General features: G+C 32.4%; 1 protein-coding gene across 1 annotated transcript; it reads left to right on the forward strand.

The window, feature by feature from the left end:
• Positions 1-1,694: 1,694 nt before the first annotated feature.
• On the forward strand, positions 1,695-18,388 carry LOC115215502 (survival of motor neuron-related-splicing factor 30). The gene is made up of 7 exons (XM_029784665.2): positions 1,695-1,847; positions 4,408-4,473; positions 10,264-10,439; positions 11,057-11,144; positions 11,627-11,709; positions 14,423-14,549; positions 16,020-18,388. The coding sequence occupies exons 1-7, from the start codon at positions 1,800-1,802 to the stop codon at positions 16,164-16,166; spliced, it is 735 nt and encodes a 244-aa protein (XP_029640525.1). The 5' UTR covers positions 1,695-1,799; the 3' UTR covers positions 16,167-18,388.
• The last annotated feature ends 288 nt before the right edge of the window (positions 18,389-18,676 follow it).

Raw genomic sequence — 18,676 nt, forward strand, 5'->3', positions numbered from 1 at the left:
AAGACCATAAAGAGGCAATGTCTTTATCTGTTTGTATACAAGGGGTACCCAAAGGTAACCAGAAAAATTCTCTGTGAGACAAGCCCATTATAGTTCAGGCTTCCATTACTAGAAGCCACTTGATGTGGCCCTCAGGCATCAGTCTGCTGACCAACAGCATCAAGTGAGGTTGTACTGCCACATGGTGTATCTTTGTTTTGCAGTGCTTCACCCGTTTGTTGATTTTTGCGATGGCTGAAATAAAGGGTAGCGTACTTCTCTGATATTTTGTTTTCTGCTGGGGAAAACCAGCAGCTGAAACAGTTCTCATGCTTCAAACAGCTTACAAAGACACTACCATGAGCAAAACACTAAGTTTATAAGTGGTTTTCACACTTTAGGAATGGTCACTTGAAGACCAACCTCGTTCAAGGTAACCGTTGACCTCCTGAACAAATGAAAACATCACGAAAATTCACGAACTGATCTTGGAGGGCTGTCACTGAACTTGTTAATATGACTGGTGTGTTCTGGAGCTCCTCTCAATGAATTTTGAATGAGGAACTGCAAAAAGAGTTGCAGCAAAATTTGTGCCTCAGTTGCTCACAGATCAAAAGCAGTCAGGACTGAATGTATATCGTGAACGGAAAGAACAGTTGGAAGTTGATCTGAAACTTTTTTCAAAGGTCATCACTGGTGATGAAAGCTGGTGCAATGGCTACGACCCAGAAACGAAGCAGCAATCAAGTCAATGGAAGCACTCAATATCACCATGCCCCCCTCCCCCCCAAAAGTGTGTCAAGTTCAATATCAAGACGACGCTGATTTGTTTCATCGATGTGAAAGGAAATGTCCACAAAGCATGTTCCTCGTGGTCAAACTGTTAACCAGATATTTTACTTGACAGTTCTGAAACATTTGCGAGACACGGCGAGATGAAAATGCCCCAGCCAGTGGCAAAGTGCAGAGTGGTGGTTTCATCACAGCATACACGCGATCACAAAAATATCAATTACACAACTTGTGAAGTAAACAGTGATTTTACTCAGTACACTACCTCAGCACATGCAAGTGTGCTACCATCTGTTGGCACGCTACAAAACTAGTCCGGGAACTTTTTGATGCCCTTTCGTATTTCTTCACCCAATCGCCGGAATTGCATTGGTGATATGATTAATATTGTAGCATACTTATACAAGTGTACCCACCGACTTTGTTTACTTATAGCTTTCAGGAAAAACAGACAATTTTTATTGAAATTTTTTAAAGTTATCTTTCAAATATTGTAGATTACGATTAAATCGGAATTTAATATGAAAAAAAAACCCACCAAGAAACTTGGTATGTGAGCATGACTCAATTTTTTCAAAAGTTCGAGTTTCATTTTGTAGATATATGTTAAGTGTGACAGTATTAAGTGTGCGTGGTCACCAAGTTATATTTTTATTTTTCACATTAAAATAGGACACAGTCGTAATCACGAAAGGTATTTGTAAAAAATTTCACCGAAAAATATGAATTTCTTTCTGAAAGTTATGAGGAAACCAAGTCGATGTATAGGATAAGGCTTTGAACGTTCAACGGAAGTCGTTTATATAAGAGTTGTAGGGAGTTATGACTCATAGCAATGTTCATTGGCTAATTTGATAATATATATAATGACGTTCTTCTGATTTATAATTTTCAATTCAGTTGATAATCTATCGGATGATTTCTAGAATTAGATTTCCCAACATTTTTTTCCATTAAAAATTTCTTATTAATTTTTTTGTTATAAAATTACAACAAAGTCTAACTGACCTCTTGAAAAATCTAATAAAATGGCGGACGAGACGCTACTAAACTTGTACAAATCTCAGCTTCAGCAGGTAATTCTTTACTTTCACATGTAAAGTTGATTATTTGTTGTATTTAATGATTTATGTAGACTGTTCCGAAGTCATCTTTAACAATATAAATTGATGATTGTCTCTTCCTCATCTATTTGCTTTCTAAAATGTCACCATTTCTATTGTTACCGATTCTTCCCCCAACAAACTGCAGGTCGCCAGTGCTTGCTTTATTACTCTCCAGTTTATATCTAATATCGTAAATTTACTGAAAAACAAAATAAGTTTATATTGAACATCAATTCATGAATGTTCTATGAATATATTTGACTAACTAACTCCATGTATTCGACACGTGTATAATTTTTTTCCCTTTTGTCCTCAGCTTTGTTCTTTTATTCATATTCTTTCCTGTTCCACTAAAAGACATTTACAAGGAAGAAGATGACTTATTGCTTTAATTTTTACAATAATTTGTTTATATTTGGAATTGATTTCCATTTTGGAAACTAGCTTTTAAAATGTAACATTGACATAATGAAACTTGTCCTGTTCCAAGCAAATCTTCGTGTAGTATATACACAATTATTATGACAATTATTTCCGTTTTTCTGTGTTAAAACCCCGCTGAATTATTCTGTCTATTATTCTTAAGTTGATTCAATCGATACAGTCACCTTCATAAAAAAACAAAATGTGAATGCTATGAATATTTTAATTTCTGAAATGACTGATTCTTAAAAAAGTAGGCAGTAAGAAAATGGAGAAAAATAATTAAAACTAGATGGATGTCTCCCGTGGCAATTACAAGTCGCTTAAGGAAAAATTTCTCATTCCGTTGTGAAAAACCTTGTTGTCCGCAGAGGTAATTCCCTGTTTGGAAATTAGTAGAATGCCGTCGATGAAATTTACTCAGGCGTCTTCATTTACTACATTTTCGTGGGGCGCCAAAAAAATTGTTACTATCATTTTAAAGATCTTCCTAACTCCACATAAATCTTTAAAAAATCTGTTACGCAATCCTGATTTGTGTTCAGAGATCAGAGTTTGTGATTGAGTCTGAGTTCAAATTCCGCCGAGGTCGACTTTGCCTTTCACCCTTTCGGGGTCGATAAATTAAGTACCAGTTACACACTGGGGTCGATGTGATCGACTTAATCCGTTTGTCTGTCCTTGTTTAGCCCCTTGTGGGTAATAAAGAAATACATAGTTTGTGATTTGATTGCCTTAGTTTCTCCCTGTTAACACAATGTATTAAACTGAATATCTTTAAAACCTCTTTACTGCTGCTATTGTAATAAATCATTATTCCCGCATTTCTCCCTTCAGGCAACTTAATTTAAATAACAGCTTTGTGAATTTTCTTTCCTCTTGCGCAATGTTCGTTTAAAGCAAGTTCGTCTATAAACAGTCTCTTTTAAAGGTTCCTCTCTGAGTGGGCGTTTTTGTGATGTAAACAATTGTTTTATATCGTGTGGGTGTATATATATATATATATGTATATATATATATATATTATTTCAGATGGTGTATTATTTCGATTATATGGGAATGTAATGGGCGGAGGGGAAATTGATGGGCTTATACAAATACATATTACAATTTTTCTCAAAGTTTCAAGTTTCATTTTATTTGTATATGTGTATGTATGTGTTTTTGTTACACATTATATTCCGATATGATCGTTATCTACCGCCGTCTGAAAGGTATTTGTAGAAAATTTTTCCTGCCCGGCTGTACTTGTAAACATTAGCTAAAATTGGCCTAACTACAGATTTCTGCCCCCCCCCTCCACGATTTGGACGATCATAACTTTCAGAAAAATGGATATTTTTTAATGAAATTCTCTACGAATATGTGTCATATCGTCTTAATAACATATTTCGGTCAAACTAAATGGTTTGACCCAATATTCTATGTACCAGACTGTTAGCTGTTATTTTTAGCATAACGAGTTTTCTGGTGGAGCTTCATTGCCTGTTGCACAAAACGGAGAAAATAAAACAATTATGGACAACTTGTTCAGAAGCACCCCCAAGTGGGGAACGGTTCTTAAAAATAACCTCCAATTGTTCCCCCCCCCCCCCAATTCCTATATCCTCGGAATTTACATAGTCCGAGGTATATTTGTAGATAATTTCGTTAAAAAAATATCCATTTTCTTGAAAGTTAAGACGAAATGGACTCCGGTGAATTTTCCAAAATCCCACAAGTTTGTATATTCGGAATTGGAAAGATTTCCTCCCCTCCCCCATTTTCTCGCAAATTTTTTTTTCTTGCCAAAAACCCACGTTTTCGGATACGGAGATTCCAGAAATTTGCCAAAAATCGGAATTTTGAAATTGCTTGCAACCCCACTTACCCCATATTTATTCATTGTTTACTTTTTTCCGTAACCTCAACCCTAAGTAGAGAAATTTTTGGAAATTTTTTTCAGAATCATAATCTCCGTATTTTTGCGCATATTTTGACAAAAAAAAAAATTTACAAAAGTAAGTGAAAAGTAACACTTCGTATGATCAAAGCTTACTGATTTTTTAATTATTATTTGTATCTTGTTTGCCCTGTGCAGATTACTAATTTAATGATTTTCATGCAGGTTGAAGCTTCCTTAACAAGTGATCCTGATAATTTGGATCTTCTGAAGTTGAAGAAAGATTTACAGGTTAGTACAGCTGTTTCTGACCACTTTGCCTTCATTGTAAAACTAGTTGCACTAATAAATATTCTACCATTGCCAATTATATATAGTCAGTGTATTAATTAATTACTTTAGAAGTATGAAAATATTGTCTATATCTTAGATAAATTTTATTTAGATGTTTTTTAGTTTATTCAAGTAGATGTTTCCCTTTTGAATAAGAAAGTTATAATGGAATGTATTGTTGTCCTAAGATGAGAAAGTTATGATATTACATCAGAAAGTCATGAAAGTTGTTATTTTTTGAGTATGACTGAAAAATTGGGGCTTTTATTCTTGCTAAAACTAGAAGTTTGGTCTTTATATTATGACTTAGGAATAGTTGGTTTGTATTTTTGTCTTCAAACCTTTCAACCATCAATTAGTTTGGGGTTTTAGTTCTTTGACTTGGCATATATTACTGTTTCTTTATTTAATCGCACATGATTTGAATTAAGAGTATAATTATTTAATTCTTGCTTAAAATATTGTATTATGTCATACTGGTTCTTTCAAAGAAGTTCTTGTTTTGCTAAAAACTTTCCAGATATTTTGAACTCCTGACATATTACTTGATTGTTTGGAAGTGGTTCTGTTTACATTGTTGGATTTTGAGTTTTAGTCTGTTATGATAGTTCTTGTAACATACAAATACAGACACAATTTCATAGTCTTTGTAGTCAGTTTCTTAATTTTTCAAAAAATTATCATCAGTAAATGCTTTTAGTTATGTTAATCAGTTAATGAAATTTTACCCCCAAATAGTGCTCATTGTAAGTAATTTGGTAGAGTCTATCTAAATCCTAGTGGATTTTTAAAAAATGGGTTTTTTGTGAAAGTTAGAATCTTAGGAAATTTGTGATGGTCTATGTCATGCAAAAAAAAATTCTAATGTATTATAAATTTTATGCTATGAAGAAGAAAAATTTTAGATTTTCTCCAACAAATTTGTCAGACTTCTTTCACATAACAAAATTTATTCCACCAAACATTTTTAGTTATAATGAGTCTTAATTGATAATTTCAAATACTTAATTCATAAGTACTTAGTGTTTTATTGATATTTATATATTTATAGTAACATGCATTTATTAAATGCTAGATTTCATATATTTGGCATTGGTATGTTTTATGGGAGCAATGTGCCTGTGATATCTCCTTTACTCTATTTTACCATTCATTTTATAACAATTCAGTCTATTTTGATTGTAAGAAATATATTTAATGGCTATGAGCAATGTTAGTTAATTTAAATATGAGGCGATTACAATATATATATATATATTTTTTATTTGCATCTTAGCATGATTCTAAATTAAATTATTTGGCACTTTCATTTATGAGATCTTCTGAAGTTAAAAACTTTGAAGAAAAGTATTTGTACCTCCTTCATTTAGTATTAATCATTCCTCCTTTTTATTGCTTCCTATAGATTTGTCTTGTGCTATTGTATGAAATATTGCAAATGAATTCAGTTTCACTTCATGCTAAATTAATCCTTGACCACTGTTTTTATTACTCACGCTGTATTGCGATCCTGGTCAGAGGGTCATTCTCCTGCCTTTGGTGTGACAACAGAAACACAACCAAGTGTTTCTTCTTTGAAAATGTTCAAATGGCCTTCAACTTTTTTTCCTCACTTTCTTCTTTGCCATTCTTATTACTGTTTCAAGTGAAATACATGGATACTTCAGCATAAAGTAATGTTTTAGCAAAGGCATCATTGATGCACAATGAAAAGAATTCTGTCAGTGTTGTTCATTGACAGCCATATATATCCTCATTATTTCTGAGCAATATTCTTTGTTCATCTGGTAGGTGAACTTGCAGTTTCACTATTGCAGGTGCTCTCTCATGAATTGAAATTCTTAAAATGGATGCAACTGCTTTGGACGGACCAAAATGCCTACCCATTAAATATTGACTAATTTTGTTATCATTGAACAGCAACTTGGTCATTTCATTTCAAGGTGTACTTGATGACATACTTAATTTACCTCGCTGAGGCAACGATTTCAATGTTGCAGTGGCATTTGAATGTTCAAATGGCGAGTTTCATTATAAAGTACAACCTATTTGTTGTTGTTTGTTTCTCCTTTCTTATGAGATCCAACTCCTCCCATTGCAACTGATCTTTGTCTATAAAGAGATAGTCTCTCCGTCTGTTTTTCTGCCTTTTGATTAACATGATAAAGATTAATATTTTATTTGAAATAAAATAGTAATTTTCCCCTTTAAGAAAAAAACAATAGAGTACCCGTGGTTCAAAAAATATCCCATAAAAATATTGGGAGAATTTCTATCTTTCAGTCCACAGAACTTGAAAGTTGTATAAATGCTTAAGGGTAGAAATTAGAAAGTAAGAAAAAAAGAATGGACAGTGTTAGCTGGGACAACTCAGTGTTGACATTTTCAACTTGGTTATTTTTCTTTTTTTCTCTTAAAGTGGGAAATGACTATTTTATTTGTAATCTTTATCATTTTAATCAAATGGCAGGAATGGAGCAATGTGAAATGAAGTGTTTTGCTCAAGAACATAATGCGTTGCTCAGTCTTTGAACTGAGCCAGTGATCTCGCAATCATGAGTCCAATAGCTTGACCACTATGTCATATGTGCCTTCACTATATCTATTCAAATACTTATTTAAATTGTAAGATATGTTTTTTTTTTTTTTTCCTATTTTAGAATAAGCAAAAGAAATACACCTAAATGGAAACCTTTTTAGAATTGTAAATTGTATGTAATTTTATCTCATAGTAATCTATTTATATAGATTGTACTCGCCTCATATTCATTTTTGAATTATCTGAATGCGCGTGTATGGTTGCTTTTCACATGCAATAATGGCAATGCTGTTGTTGTTATGTTGTATGAATGCCTTCTGCTCCTCCTAACCTAGTCCTCTAAGTCCATATTGGTTGAGTCAATCTAATTTGTTCTCAGACTCTTGTATTTCTAGATGAAGGGGCGATACACGCTCTTCGTATGTTTTGAAAGACTCACAGACGGTGATCCTTGAGTAGTAAGTATACTCTCCACAGTTTGAATACTTGAACTAGTTACACTTCTGTGGTGGGATATTGACACAAACAACACCATGTGAAAAATGGAACGTTTTTCCATCTTTTTTTTTTTTTTTTTTTGCCTATTTTATATACTTTTAAAATAGAAAATTTTAATCTAAATTAAATTTAATCTTGTTTATTCTGTGTTTTCATGTGTTTTGGAAACATGCTGGCATCTACAAATGTTCCTCGACACTTCTAACTTGGAACCTATTTCTCTTCATATTGTTAAAGCATATCTCAGCATATATTGAAGAATGCCGATAGATTGCCTGCCCATTAACACAGTCCTCTTTCAGTTACTTTTTCTCCATTCACAGTACTTCATATATGTACTTACGGTTTTGCTATGAAGTTGCCTTTTAAAATTTAAACTTATGTTGCTATATTATGGTATATAAACAGAATTATTAGATGTTTGAAAATATTGATTATCTATTAGAGCTTAGAAGAATTAAATAGTACCTCATGTTTAGAAACGTGTAAACAGACTAATTTTGATACCTGGATGCCCCATCAAAATTCACTATTGTAATTTAAATGTGTATTGTTTAAAAATCTTTTTTTAAATTTTTTTTACACCAGCTAAGTCTCATGGAAACACAATAGGTATAACTTAAATTTCTCATCCAGCTGTAGCTTAGTACTAATAAAAGATCATAAATTGACAGGATAGAAGCACACAAAACAAAAGACTTTAATATTTTTGTTCTACTACATTTTGAGTTCCAAGAAATTGATAAAATAAGTGCCTTGACCTATTCAGTTGATTTCCTTGAAAAAATAACCTCTGTACCTTATCAAAGGAAATTTTCACCAATATTGTAGCATTAGCTATTTCTGGCTTAACATCCAAAGAAAAATTGTCTCTTGGTTATCCCAAACACATCTTTACTAGTGAAGTTTGATTAGTGAAATATTAAACTCATAACTCTTTTTTTGAAGCTTTTCATCCCCTATGGTTAGCTCAACTAACACTGACTGGTAAATATTCTTGATATTTGTACACATTTTTGTAGGTAGCTGTTAAATATTTGCTATCACAAAGTATTGTTCATCATGAGCAAAACCACATTATTGTGTGAATATCTTCAAAATTTGAGCTTTTTTGAGTTGAGTTAATCTAAATTAGTTTTCTCCTTATTTGACTACTAGGTGTAATTGAGTCAAACACTATAGAGAATTCTTAACCCTTTCGTTACCAAACCGCCCGAAAAAAATTTTGGTTAATGTGACCAAGCCGCCCAAAACCGCCCGAATTTACCTATTCATATTTAAATGAGAATATCAGAGCAAATCTCTTTAGTACATTCGTGAAAACACGTATTATACTTCGTAAAGAGTTCAACTACAGTTTTGTACAAAAATCGAAGTGTAATTTTAATTCCGTGAATTTTGGGAGATATTTTTCCGAAATTTGTTCCTATTGTGTTTTCAAAATTTGTAATTCTGACAAAAAATGGATACGAATTTCATATCAAGCAGCGAGTCAGAATTCAAAGGATTTTCTACTGAAGACCTTCATAAATCTAACTCTATGACTGAAAAAAAAAAGCACGTGGTATTTGATAATGAATCTGATGTTTCATTTTCCGAATGTGAAAACAGTGAATCCGAGAGCTCCGACAGCGATAAAGAAAATGAATTGGCACCTGAATGGAGTGAAAATTTAAAAACTGTTTCTTTCGGTGATTTTTCTGAAGAAACTGGACCAAGTCACAATCTTTCCCAGAAGAGTAAAGCCTTAGACTATTTCTTTTTACTTTTTCGAATGAGCCTATTTGAAATCATTACGGCGGAAACGAACCATTACGCTAAATGTAAACAAAACGAAAGAAAGGATAGTTAGTGGTTTCCCATAACCTTAAATGAAATTAAGACTATTTTGCCATAAATATTTTTATGGGTATCAGAAAGTTACCCAGAATAACAAATTCTATCGTGAAATTTTGTTGTATACCCAATTGAATATTAGCTAATAACCCATTTTCTATAGCGATGTTTGAACAAAATTTTAATAATTTTATATTTTGTTGAATTTACCTGTATCTACCTGCAATTAGAGTCACTTTGTGACAAAAATTATAGTATAGAATTGGTTGAGAACATTTCATTAAATTATCTTCCAAAATTCACGTTAATATATTAATAAATAAAAAAGTTATAGTTGTTTAATGAAACCAGACTAAATTTATGATTACGTTAGAAATTAATTGAAACACATAAGGGGTGTATTTTGGTCAGAAATATAGTAACGAAAGGGTTAAATGCACCAGGAAAGAATTTGTTTCAGAAATACTTTTGTAAAAACTTTATAGCTTCCGTTTTAATTAAAAAGAATTAGAAATTCTGAATAGAATAGATCTTTATAGTTTATTGAAATATGGTAGGGAAAAAAAACCCCAGCTAGTTTACAAATTGTTTTTTTCTTTACTTTTAATAATTCCAATCATTAAAGTCAATGAAAGAAATTTTAGTAAATTTTATCTTTGTAAATTGGAGAATGTCTGTCTGTTAAGACTTGAGGTGATATATTTGTTTTATTTTAATGTTGTGGACTCTATTTTAAAAAAGAAAACCAGTTTTGGGGCCTTGTTGCTGGGATTTTAATGACTGCTTTCAGTGATTTCAGTCCTTTCTTGTAACATTTCCTTGTCTCTTTTATCTTTTTGGTTTATTTGATCTAACACAACCTTTTGTCTCTTCAGGAGGTGATAGAACTAACTCTACAGCTGCTGAACATTGGCCCAACTTCAGGAAGTTCTAATGCTGAAGAAGGCAATGGTGAAGAAGTATCAACAAACAACACAGAAGCTGCAGAAGCAGTTCAGACAACCTGGAGTGCTGGAGATGCTTGCCAAGCTCTTTGGTCTGTAGATGGACAGTAAGTATGAAATCAATTCATTTCAAATTGCTGTAGAAACAAGATAAATTGTGTGTGTGTGTTTATATATCTATCTATCTGTCTGTGGTTGATGATGCACAGACATTCTCTCTCACTCTCTTTCTCTTTTACTTGCTCTATGAAACATTTACTAGCACAAAACAAACACTGTCACCACTAATGTCTCTCACTCTCTCTCTCTCTCACTCACTCTCTCTTTCTATAAGAAGCAGTATAAAAGCATTTTTTCAGCCTATGATGGTGAGCCAGACAAATTGACATTGTGGGCCGTAGTTTGGTGACCCATGATTTAGATGGTAAGTTACATGCTAATACGCTGAATGGTATACCCAAATAGTTCCTAATGAAGAATTTCTAGTTGAGACTTTGAAATGGGGGGGGGGTGATTTGAAGAAATTAAACAGTTCACAGAAAATTGGGTTTTTTTTATTGCTTGAGTGGTGTCTAATGTTGATTGTAGGAGACACAACATATTTCAGTCTTAGTAGGCTTCATCAGCTAAGTCTTCTTACACCTGCCTTGCTTAGTAGGCAGAGATATTTACAATTAGAAAATTCATTTGACAAATTTAAGCTGACCTAATTTTTCCTTTGTAGGTATTATGAAGCAAAAATTGATGAGATATTACTTGACGGAACATGTACTGTAACATTTGAGGGTTATGGAAACACAGACATTACACAGGTAAATATTTTGCAGAGAAAAATGAATATTCATTTGGTTTATACAAAATTTCTCATGAAATAATTTGTATCTTCTTGGATTTTCTGGTGATTTTTTTTTTTTTTATGTTGTGCTTTCTTATTTCTGTATTGCCCACAAGGGGCTAAACATAAAGAGGACAAGCAAGAACAGACAAAGATGTAAGTCGATTATATTGACGCCAGTGCGTAACTGGTACTTAATTTATCGACCCCAAAAGGATGAAAGGCAAAGTTGACCAGAATTTGAACTCGGGACATAACAGCAGACGAAATACTGCTAAGCATTTTGCCCGGTGTGCTTACGTTTCTGCCAGCTCACTGCCTTCTTTTGTACTTTCTACAATTTGAAATTAATATTAGCTCAGCTTTATTGCTTAGCTGTATATTTATAACCATAATAGTTTATTCACAAACACTAGATTGCTGAATTTTTTCTCTAATTTTTGTTTCCCAATGCTCTAGGCAAATTTATTAAAACCATCTGATGCTGATAACGATCATGGTGTGGATGGATTGGGTCCCGAAGCCAAACGACTTAAATCAAAGTAAGTTTATAATTATCAATCACAATTAAATTAAGATAATTAATACAATGATATTTCCTGGTAATTCTAGGTGAATAGTAAAATTCTTTGTATTGGTTTGCATTGGAATAGAGCCACTTTCATTACAGAGTTACCGGGTTGGCAAAAATGCTATTTCGTTTTTCGTAAATAGTTACGATTTTTTGTAATGACTTTTGTCAATGTCATGATTTTTTCCTTTTGACATTTGATAGCCATTACCTCTAGCTTACATTAGAAGCAAATTGCATGTAATTTTCTTTACAGCTGTTAGTCCAGTGTCATTTTTAACATGGAGTGCAAAAACAAATATTTTCACTATATTTTGCTTTTTTATTTCCTTAAAGGCAAGAAAGCTGCTGAATCTCACAAATATGTGGAGTTTTTAAGGTTAACAGAATGCACATATCAGAAATGGTTTTAAAATTCCATTCTGGAGATTTTTCACTCAAAGTTGACCAATGTTCTGTTCTAGTTGACCTACTGAAGTTGATGATGACCGAATCAAAGCCATAATTGAATCTGATTGTCATATAACATAATTGAATCTGATTGTCATTGCAGAGAGGTTAAATGTATCACACAAAACAATTGAAAATCACTTAAAATGTCTTGGACTCGTTAAGAAGTTTGATATTTGGGTTCCACATAAATTGAAAGACATTCACTTAACATAATGAATCAATATTTGTGATATGCATCTCAAATGCAATGAAATTGCCCTTATTTTTAAAGGAATCATCATTGGTGATGAAAAATGGATTGTCTACAATAACATCAATCGAAAGCGATCATGGTCCAGGCTGAATTGCATCAAAAAATGGTTGTGCTGTCAATTTGGTGGGATTACAAAGGTGTTGTTTATTTTGAGCTGCTTCCAAGGAACCAAACAATCAATTTAGATGTTTACTGTCAACAACTAATGAAGCTGGAGGAAGCAATCAAAGAAAAATGGCCAGAATTGGCAAATCATAAAGGAATCATGTTACAAATTTTAACATAAAGATAGGTTTTCATTTCAACTTCAGTTTTAACCCTTTTGTTAGCAAACCGCCCGAAAAAAGTTTTGGTTCATGTGACCAAACCCGCCCGTAATTACCTATTCATATTTAAATGAGAATATCAGAGCAAATCTCGTTAGTACATTTGTGAAAACATGTGATTATACTTCGTAAACAGTTCATCTACAGTTTTGTACAACTATCAACGTGTTATTTTAATTCCCTGAATTTTGGGAGATTTTTTTTTTCCACATTTTTTTCGGCATCGATTTTTCTTCAACTTTGAAAATGGATAGGAGTTTCATGTTATCAAGCATTGATTCCGAATTTAAAGCTTTTTCAACGGAAAATAGGGAGATATCGAGAAAAAGAATGAATGAGATCTTAAAGCACGTGGTGTACAAAATAATGAATAGAATATTTTTTTATCCGTTAACCGAAAGCAGCAATTCCGAAGAAACAAATCGGAATGAAGTAAAAAACTTTTAAAATGTTTTTATTAGCAATTTTTCTGAGGAGATAGAGTTTATCTATAGTCTTTCTTAGGAAGCGAAACCATTAGACTTTTATTTTTTTCAGTATGCTTGTTTGGAGCGATCACTGTGGAAGCAAACTGTTACGCAGAATGTAAACAAACACAAAATCGGGGATCAAAGTTTGGAAAATTTGTGAAGCAAATACTGGGTACTGTGTGGATTTAGTTTTTATACAGGGAAACTAATGTTATTGAGCATGGCTTAGGGTACGATGTGGTCTGGAAGTTATTGTTTGAAGCGATCAATGCGGAAACAAATTTATGCAGATTGTAAACAAACACAAAATGGGGGATCAAATTTCGGAAAATTTGTGAAGTAAATACTGGGTACTGCATGGATTTAGTTTTTATACAGGGAAAATGGTATTAGTCAGCATGGCCTAGGGAACAATGTGGTCTGGAATTTATCACTTCCATACCATAACCAGGGCCGTATATTATTTTATGACCGATTTCTTTAGTTCAGTCAAACTTGCGGTGGATTCCAGTATTTCACTTTATTCCACCTTTATGGTACACCTGTTGTGCATAGTGATGTGCACAATTCTTCTTTATCAAAATTTTGTTGCATACCCATTTGAATATTAGCTGATGATTCATTTTCTATGGTGATGTTTAAACAAAATTTTAATATTTTTACCTTTTGCTGGATTTACCTGTAATTAAAGTCACTTTGAGACAAAAGTTATGCAATAGAATTGATTAAGAACCCTTTCTTTAATTATGTTCCAAATATCACATTAATATGTTGATAAGTAAAAAAGTTACAGTTATTTAATGAAACAAGCCTAAATTCATGATTATTTTAGAATTTAATTGAAACTCATGAGGGGTGTATTTTGGTCAGAAATATAGTAACGAAAGGGTTAAAAGAATGTAAAATGTGATATAAAAGTTGGGAATGTGCTTTCAAAATTTATATTTTGAATTTCTTAAATGTTTCACTTTATTCCATCACTTTGTTTAAAAAAATGTGGGGGAAAAATAAGGGATCAATTGTAGCATTTGCTGTAGTTTGATGTTTGATTTAAAGAAGTTGGAGGCAAAAAATCAGGTTTATATATTGATTTTTTTTTTTTTTTTTTTTTTTTTTTTTGTTGACAATAGCATTTTTGAATATAAAGATTATTCTGTACTGATTAAATTATTTCCCAAATAGGAAAGATCTGATTGCTGAAGAACGTGAGAAAAAACGGAAAAAGGCACAAAAGAAAGCCCAGCGCATGAAACAATTAGAAGAGGAGAGGGAAACTGAGAAAAATAAATGGCTTGATTTTAATGCAAAGGTAAGATATAATTCTTTTAGGTACATTTCACCTTTTGATGACTGCAATTACTGCACCCCCCCCCCCCAAATACTCAGTTTTATTATTCATAGTACTAAGTTGTTTTTATTGTAATACTAAGTTGAAACAACATGAAGATAGCGCATATTGTTGTTTCATTTATGAACTCATGAGCAGATTCAAAAATCTAAGTTTTCTGAACGAGACTCTTCCATTATCAACACTCTACGACATATGCTAAGTTTTTTTAAAGAAATAAAAAAAAACAATTTTTTTCACTAGTTTACTTCAGATTTTTTAAATAACAAAATTGATAAGCTTGGGAACCCCTACTCTGTATTTGTTATTTTTAATTTTCTTGCATGTCGTTAGTGACTAGATTGGACAATATAATTTTTATGCACTTAAGCCTTAACTGATCTTAGAGCCAATATAGTCACTTATTAAAATCTTTATAGCTCTATTGATGACACTTTTCCATTCATCTTGAATAATTCATTTGTGCAAAAGATATGCATACCTGCAGATTAGCTTTGACTGGTGACACTTCTTATTTGCACTGCCTTTATCTTTGATTTATTTAATAAACTTTTGTTGCAATTAGAGAATTACCTGGAAATAATTAAGAGAATTTATTGCTCAGAAAGTCTTACAAGCAAATCTAAAAATGGTAATGCTACTACTGCTAATAATAATGATGGTTTGTAATAAAGACACAAGGCCTGAAGCTTGGGAGAGGAGGAGTTGATTTCATTGATCCTACAGTACATAAGTGGTATTATATTGTCAACCCCAGCAGGATGAAAGGCAAATTTAACCTAAGCAAGACTTAAATTCATAATAATGTCATTAGAAATATGATGAATGCTAGTGGAGCGCTAAGAGTACCATACAAGTGAGATCGTTGCCAGAGCAACAAGCTGGCCTCCGTGCCGATGGCACGTTAAAAACACCATTCAAGCGTGATCGTTACCTGCATCGCCTTACTAGCACTTGTGCTGGTGGCACATGAAAAAACATTTGAGCGAGGTCGTTGCCAGTGCCGCTGGACTGGCTCCTGTGCAGGTGGCACATAAAAAGCACCATTTGTGAGTGGCCGTTGCCAGTACCACCTGACTGGCCCCCGTGCCGGTGGCATGTAAAAGAACCCACTACGCTCTTGGAGTGGTTGGCATTAGGAAGGGCATCCAGCTGTAGAAACAATGCCAGATCAGATTGGAATCTGGTTCGCCAGACCTCAGTCAAATCGTCCAACCCATGCTATCATGGAAAGCAGACGTTAAACGATGATGATGTAATGAAAGGGTTAAAGAATCTACCAATTTGTTGTTCCAAATCTAAGAGAATCTAAAATTTAAAAAAAAATTTATGTATTCTTTAAATAGCATGTTATTTTTCTTTGTCATGTTCTGATTATAAATGTATGAAAAACGTAGAAAATATGAAAACATACTTTGAAATTATTTTCAGACATTTTCCAAGACAAACAAGGGAAAAGTGAAGAGGTCTATATTTGCTTCTCCAGATAATATCAATGGAAGAGTTGGAATTGGTACATGTGGAACTGGTGGCAAACCTATGACAGAGTACCATCCCCAAGAAAAGTGGAAAAAGTGAAACTGCTTTCATTCCCATCCCAAATATTTTCTTTTTCTATGGCCTCGCAGATTTGTATATAGATTATTGTTGAGCTCCATCAGTTTTTTCTTTCTTTTTTTTCTTTCTTTCTTTGACACATAACCCTTAACTTTCAACTTTATCATTAAACTTGCTCTTGAAATTATTCATTTATACAATATTTTACATATTGTCATTTTCATTTCTTTATCTCATTGCTTTCTTTTTTAATTAAAAAAATTTTTTTTTTCAAAAATTAGGTAACAGATATATTTATTTTTAAAAAATCAGTAAACCAAATGATTTAGGAACTATCATTGTAACAGATTTTTTTCAATGGTGCTGATAATATTCTGTTGCTATATTAAGTATCTTCGTTGGTCAAAAATTTAATTTCTTTTAATTCCTCAAAGTTCTTCCTCTGTTGATCAGGACTTTTGTTTTAAAAAAATGGAATATTAAAAGAAAGCTTACTTCCTTTTACTTGAAAATTTTAAATAGTGCGATTTCTTAGATGTTGCCAAATAACTTTTATGTACAGGTCTAATTATGTGTGTGGCTGTGTTTACAAACCTTGAACGGTGATGTTTTATAATACTTCATGATATAAAGCTATTGTTAGGTTTTTTTTATGTACAAGTCTTGCATACAGTAATGAATGACTTAATGTTTAATATTTGCATGGAATATATCACATAGCTGGTGTATTTCACCTTTTAGATAACTTGTTGTGCAAAACTATATTCTTCAGAAATTTTTAATATGGTGCTGTCCTATCTATAACCCTTTTTATACCCTTCATCCTCCACAAACTGTCCATGTCTATATGAGTTGTTTTTGTGTCTGAAGAGACATTTAGATTTTCATAATTTTTAGATGGTCTATTACTAGTTTTTGCATATATATCTAATCTAACTTAAATAGTTGTTTCGTTAGCTTTTTGCTAACCCAAATCTACACACATACAGTTCTTACTTGAAGGAGCAACTTGTACTATATTTTATTCTTGAGCATAAGCAGTTTGCAATTATGCCAATATAATAGGTTTCTAATAGAACATTTGTTGGATATATTTTGTAAGGATTAGTTTTCATCTGTACATAGTCCACAACCTGGGTGTATCTAGGAATATGTTTGGTGTAACTCAGATTTTGATATGCTCTTCTAGTAGAATAAGAACAGCCAGTTTTGATTTGGAATTGGTGATAGTGTGGGAAATTCAGTAGTTTTTGATTTTGACAATTGTAATACTAGTGAATATAGGCACCTGTTGTCTGTGATACGGGGTAATTATGTCGGTTCCAAGTTTCTGAAGTCAGTTTTCTCTTTCTTTAACACTTCAATTTTCATTTCAGTATTTATTTTTGTTTTTGAAAGTCCTTATATTTTCAAAATGACTGATAAAATCAACATTCTTATTTGTACTTATGTTTTTAATTTCTAAGGGGTGTTTACTATTTCTGTAATTCAAATGAAGAAAAATGCTACAATAAAAAGTAAATAGAAATTAGATATTAGTAAGTTGAGATTGAGGACAACACCTTTCTTACTGATATCTTTATCAAAATAGAAATCGGTTGAAATTATGTTGGGATAACTAGATACTGGCTCTCTTATGAAGACATGAGAATTAGCACTGCTTGCGCTTTGAAGCTAATTACCTAGCCATTAGTCTCTTGCTGCTAGATAGTGACATCAATTCCAGTATATATGAATTTAGTATCGAAAAAAACAGTTCAATTCATGATTCTATAAATTGCCACTGCATTGCAATGCATATAGCATATTCATAATTTAAACTTTGGCTTGATTCTCCCTCTCCAACTTTCTGTTGTAAAATTCTTAAACTTTTACAAAGTAATCTCACAAAATTGGGGTTTTTTTTTCTCCCGCTTCAATTAAAGAACTCCAAAACCTTTCTGCATTACTTTTGTTTTTTACCTTTTAATTTATTTTGGTTATGTCCCAGATATTAAATTCTGCTGGATTTAAGAAAATTCATTTGTCATCTTAAATTCAAAGAGCAAGCTTGTGTACTCCATTGTATGTTGTTCATGTATAAAGCATAGTCTTGTTGCACTTGTAGAAGCTATACTGTGTTTTGGCAGCTCACTTGTGTGACAGACTGAAATAACATGTTTGGCCTTCATTTTCTATTTAAAGGAGCTGTTGTATATAAACAAATAGTCAACAGAAGTGAATAAATTTGTTTTCTTCAGATATGTTGACATGTGTTGTTTTTTTTCTTTTCTTTACATTTCTGTTTGAAAATCAAAACTCGTTTCTCGAATCAGTTTGCTACAAAACTTTTTCTATAAACTTTGACCCTTTAGCATTCTGATTATTCTATCAAATGCTTATCTATTCACATTGTTTTGAATTAATCGTGCCTTATCTCTGTAGCTTGGAGCTTTGCTGATGTGATTGTTTATTTTTAAAATGAAAATGTAGGATAGGCAGAGGTGGCCAGATCTGGCTTGTCTGAATGTAAAACAGGTTAAATATTTTGA

This window comes from Octopus sinensis, linkage group LG9 (assembly GCF_006345805.1).
Source record: "Octopus sinensis linkage group LG9, ASM634580v1, whole genome shotgun sequence".
Lineage (NCBI taxonomy): Eukaryota > Metazoa > Mollusca > Cephalopoda > Octopoda > Octopodidae > Octopus > Octopus sinensis.

Excerpts from the sequence above, each read along its gene's own strand:
- LOC115215502 (XM_029784665.2), top strand. The coding sequence starts at position 1,800 with ATGGCGGACGAGACGCTACTAAACTTGTACAAATCTCAGCTTCAGCAG. Across the intron at positions 4,474-10,263 it reads AGTTGAAGAAAGATTTACAG|GAGGTGATAGAACTAACTCT; the intron begins GTTAGTACAGCT and ends TTGTCTCTTCAG. Across the intron at positions 11,145-11,626 it reads GAAACACAGACATTACACAG|GCAAATTTATTAAAACCATC; the intron begins GTAAATATTTTG and ends CCAATGCTCTAG.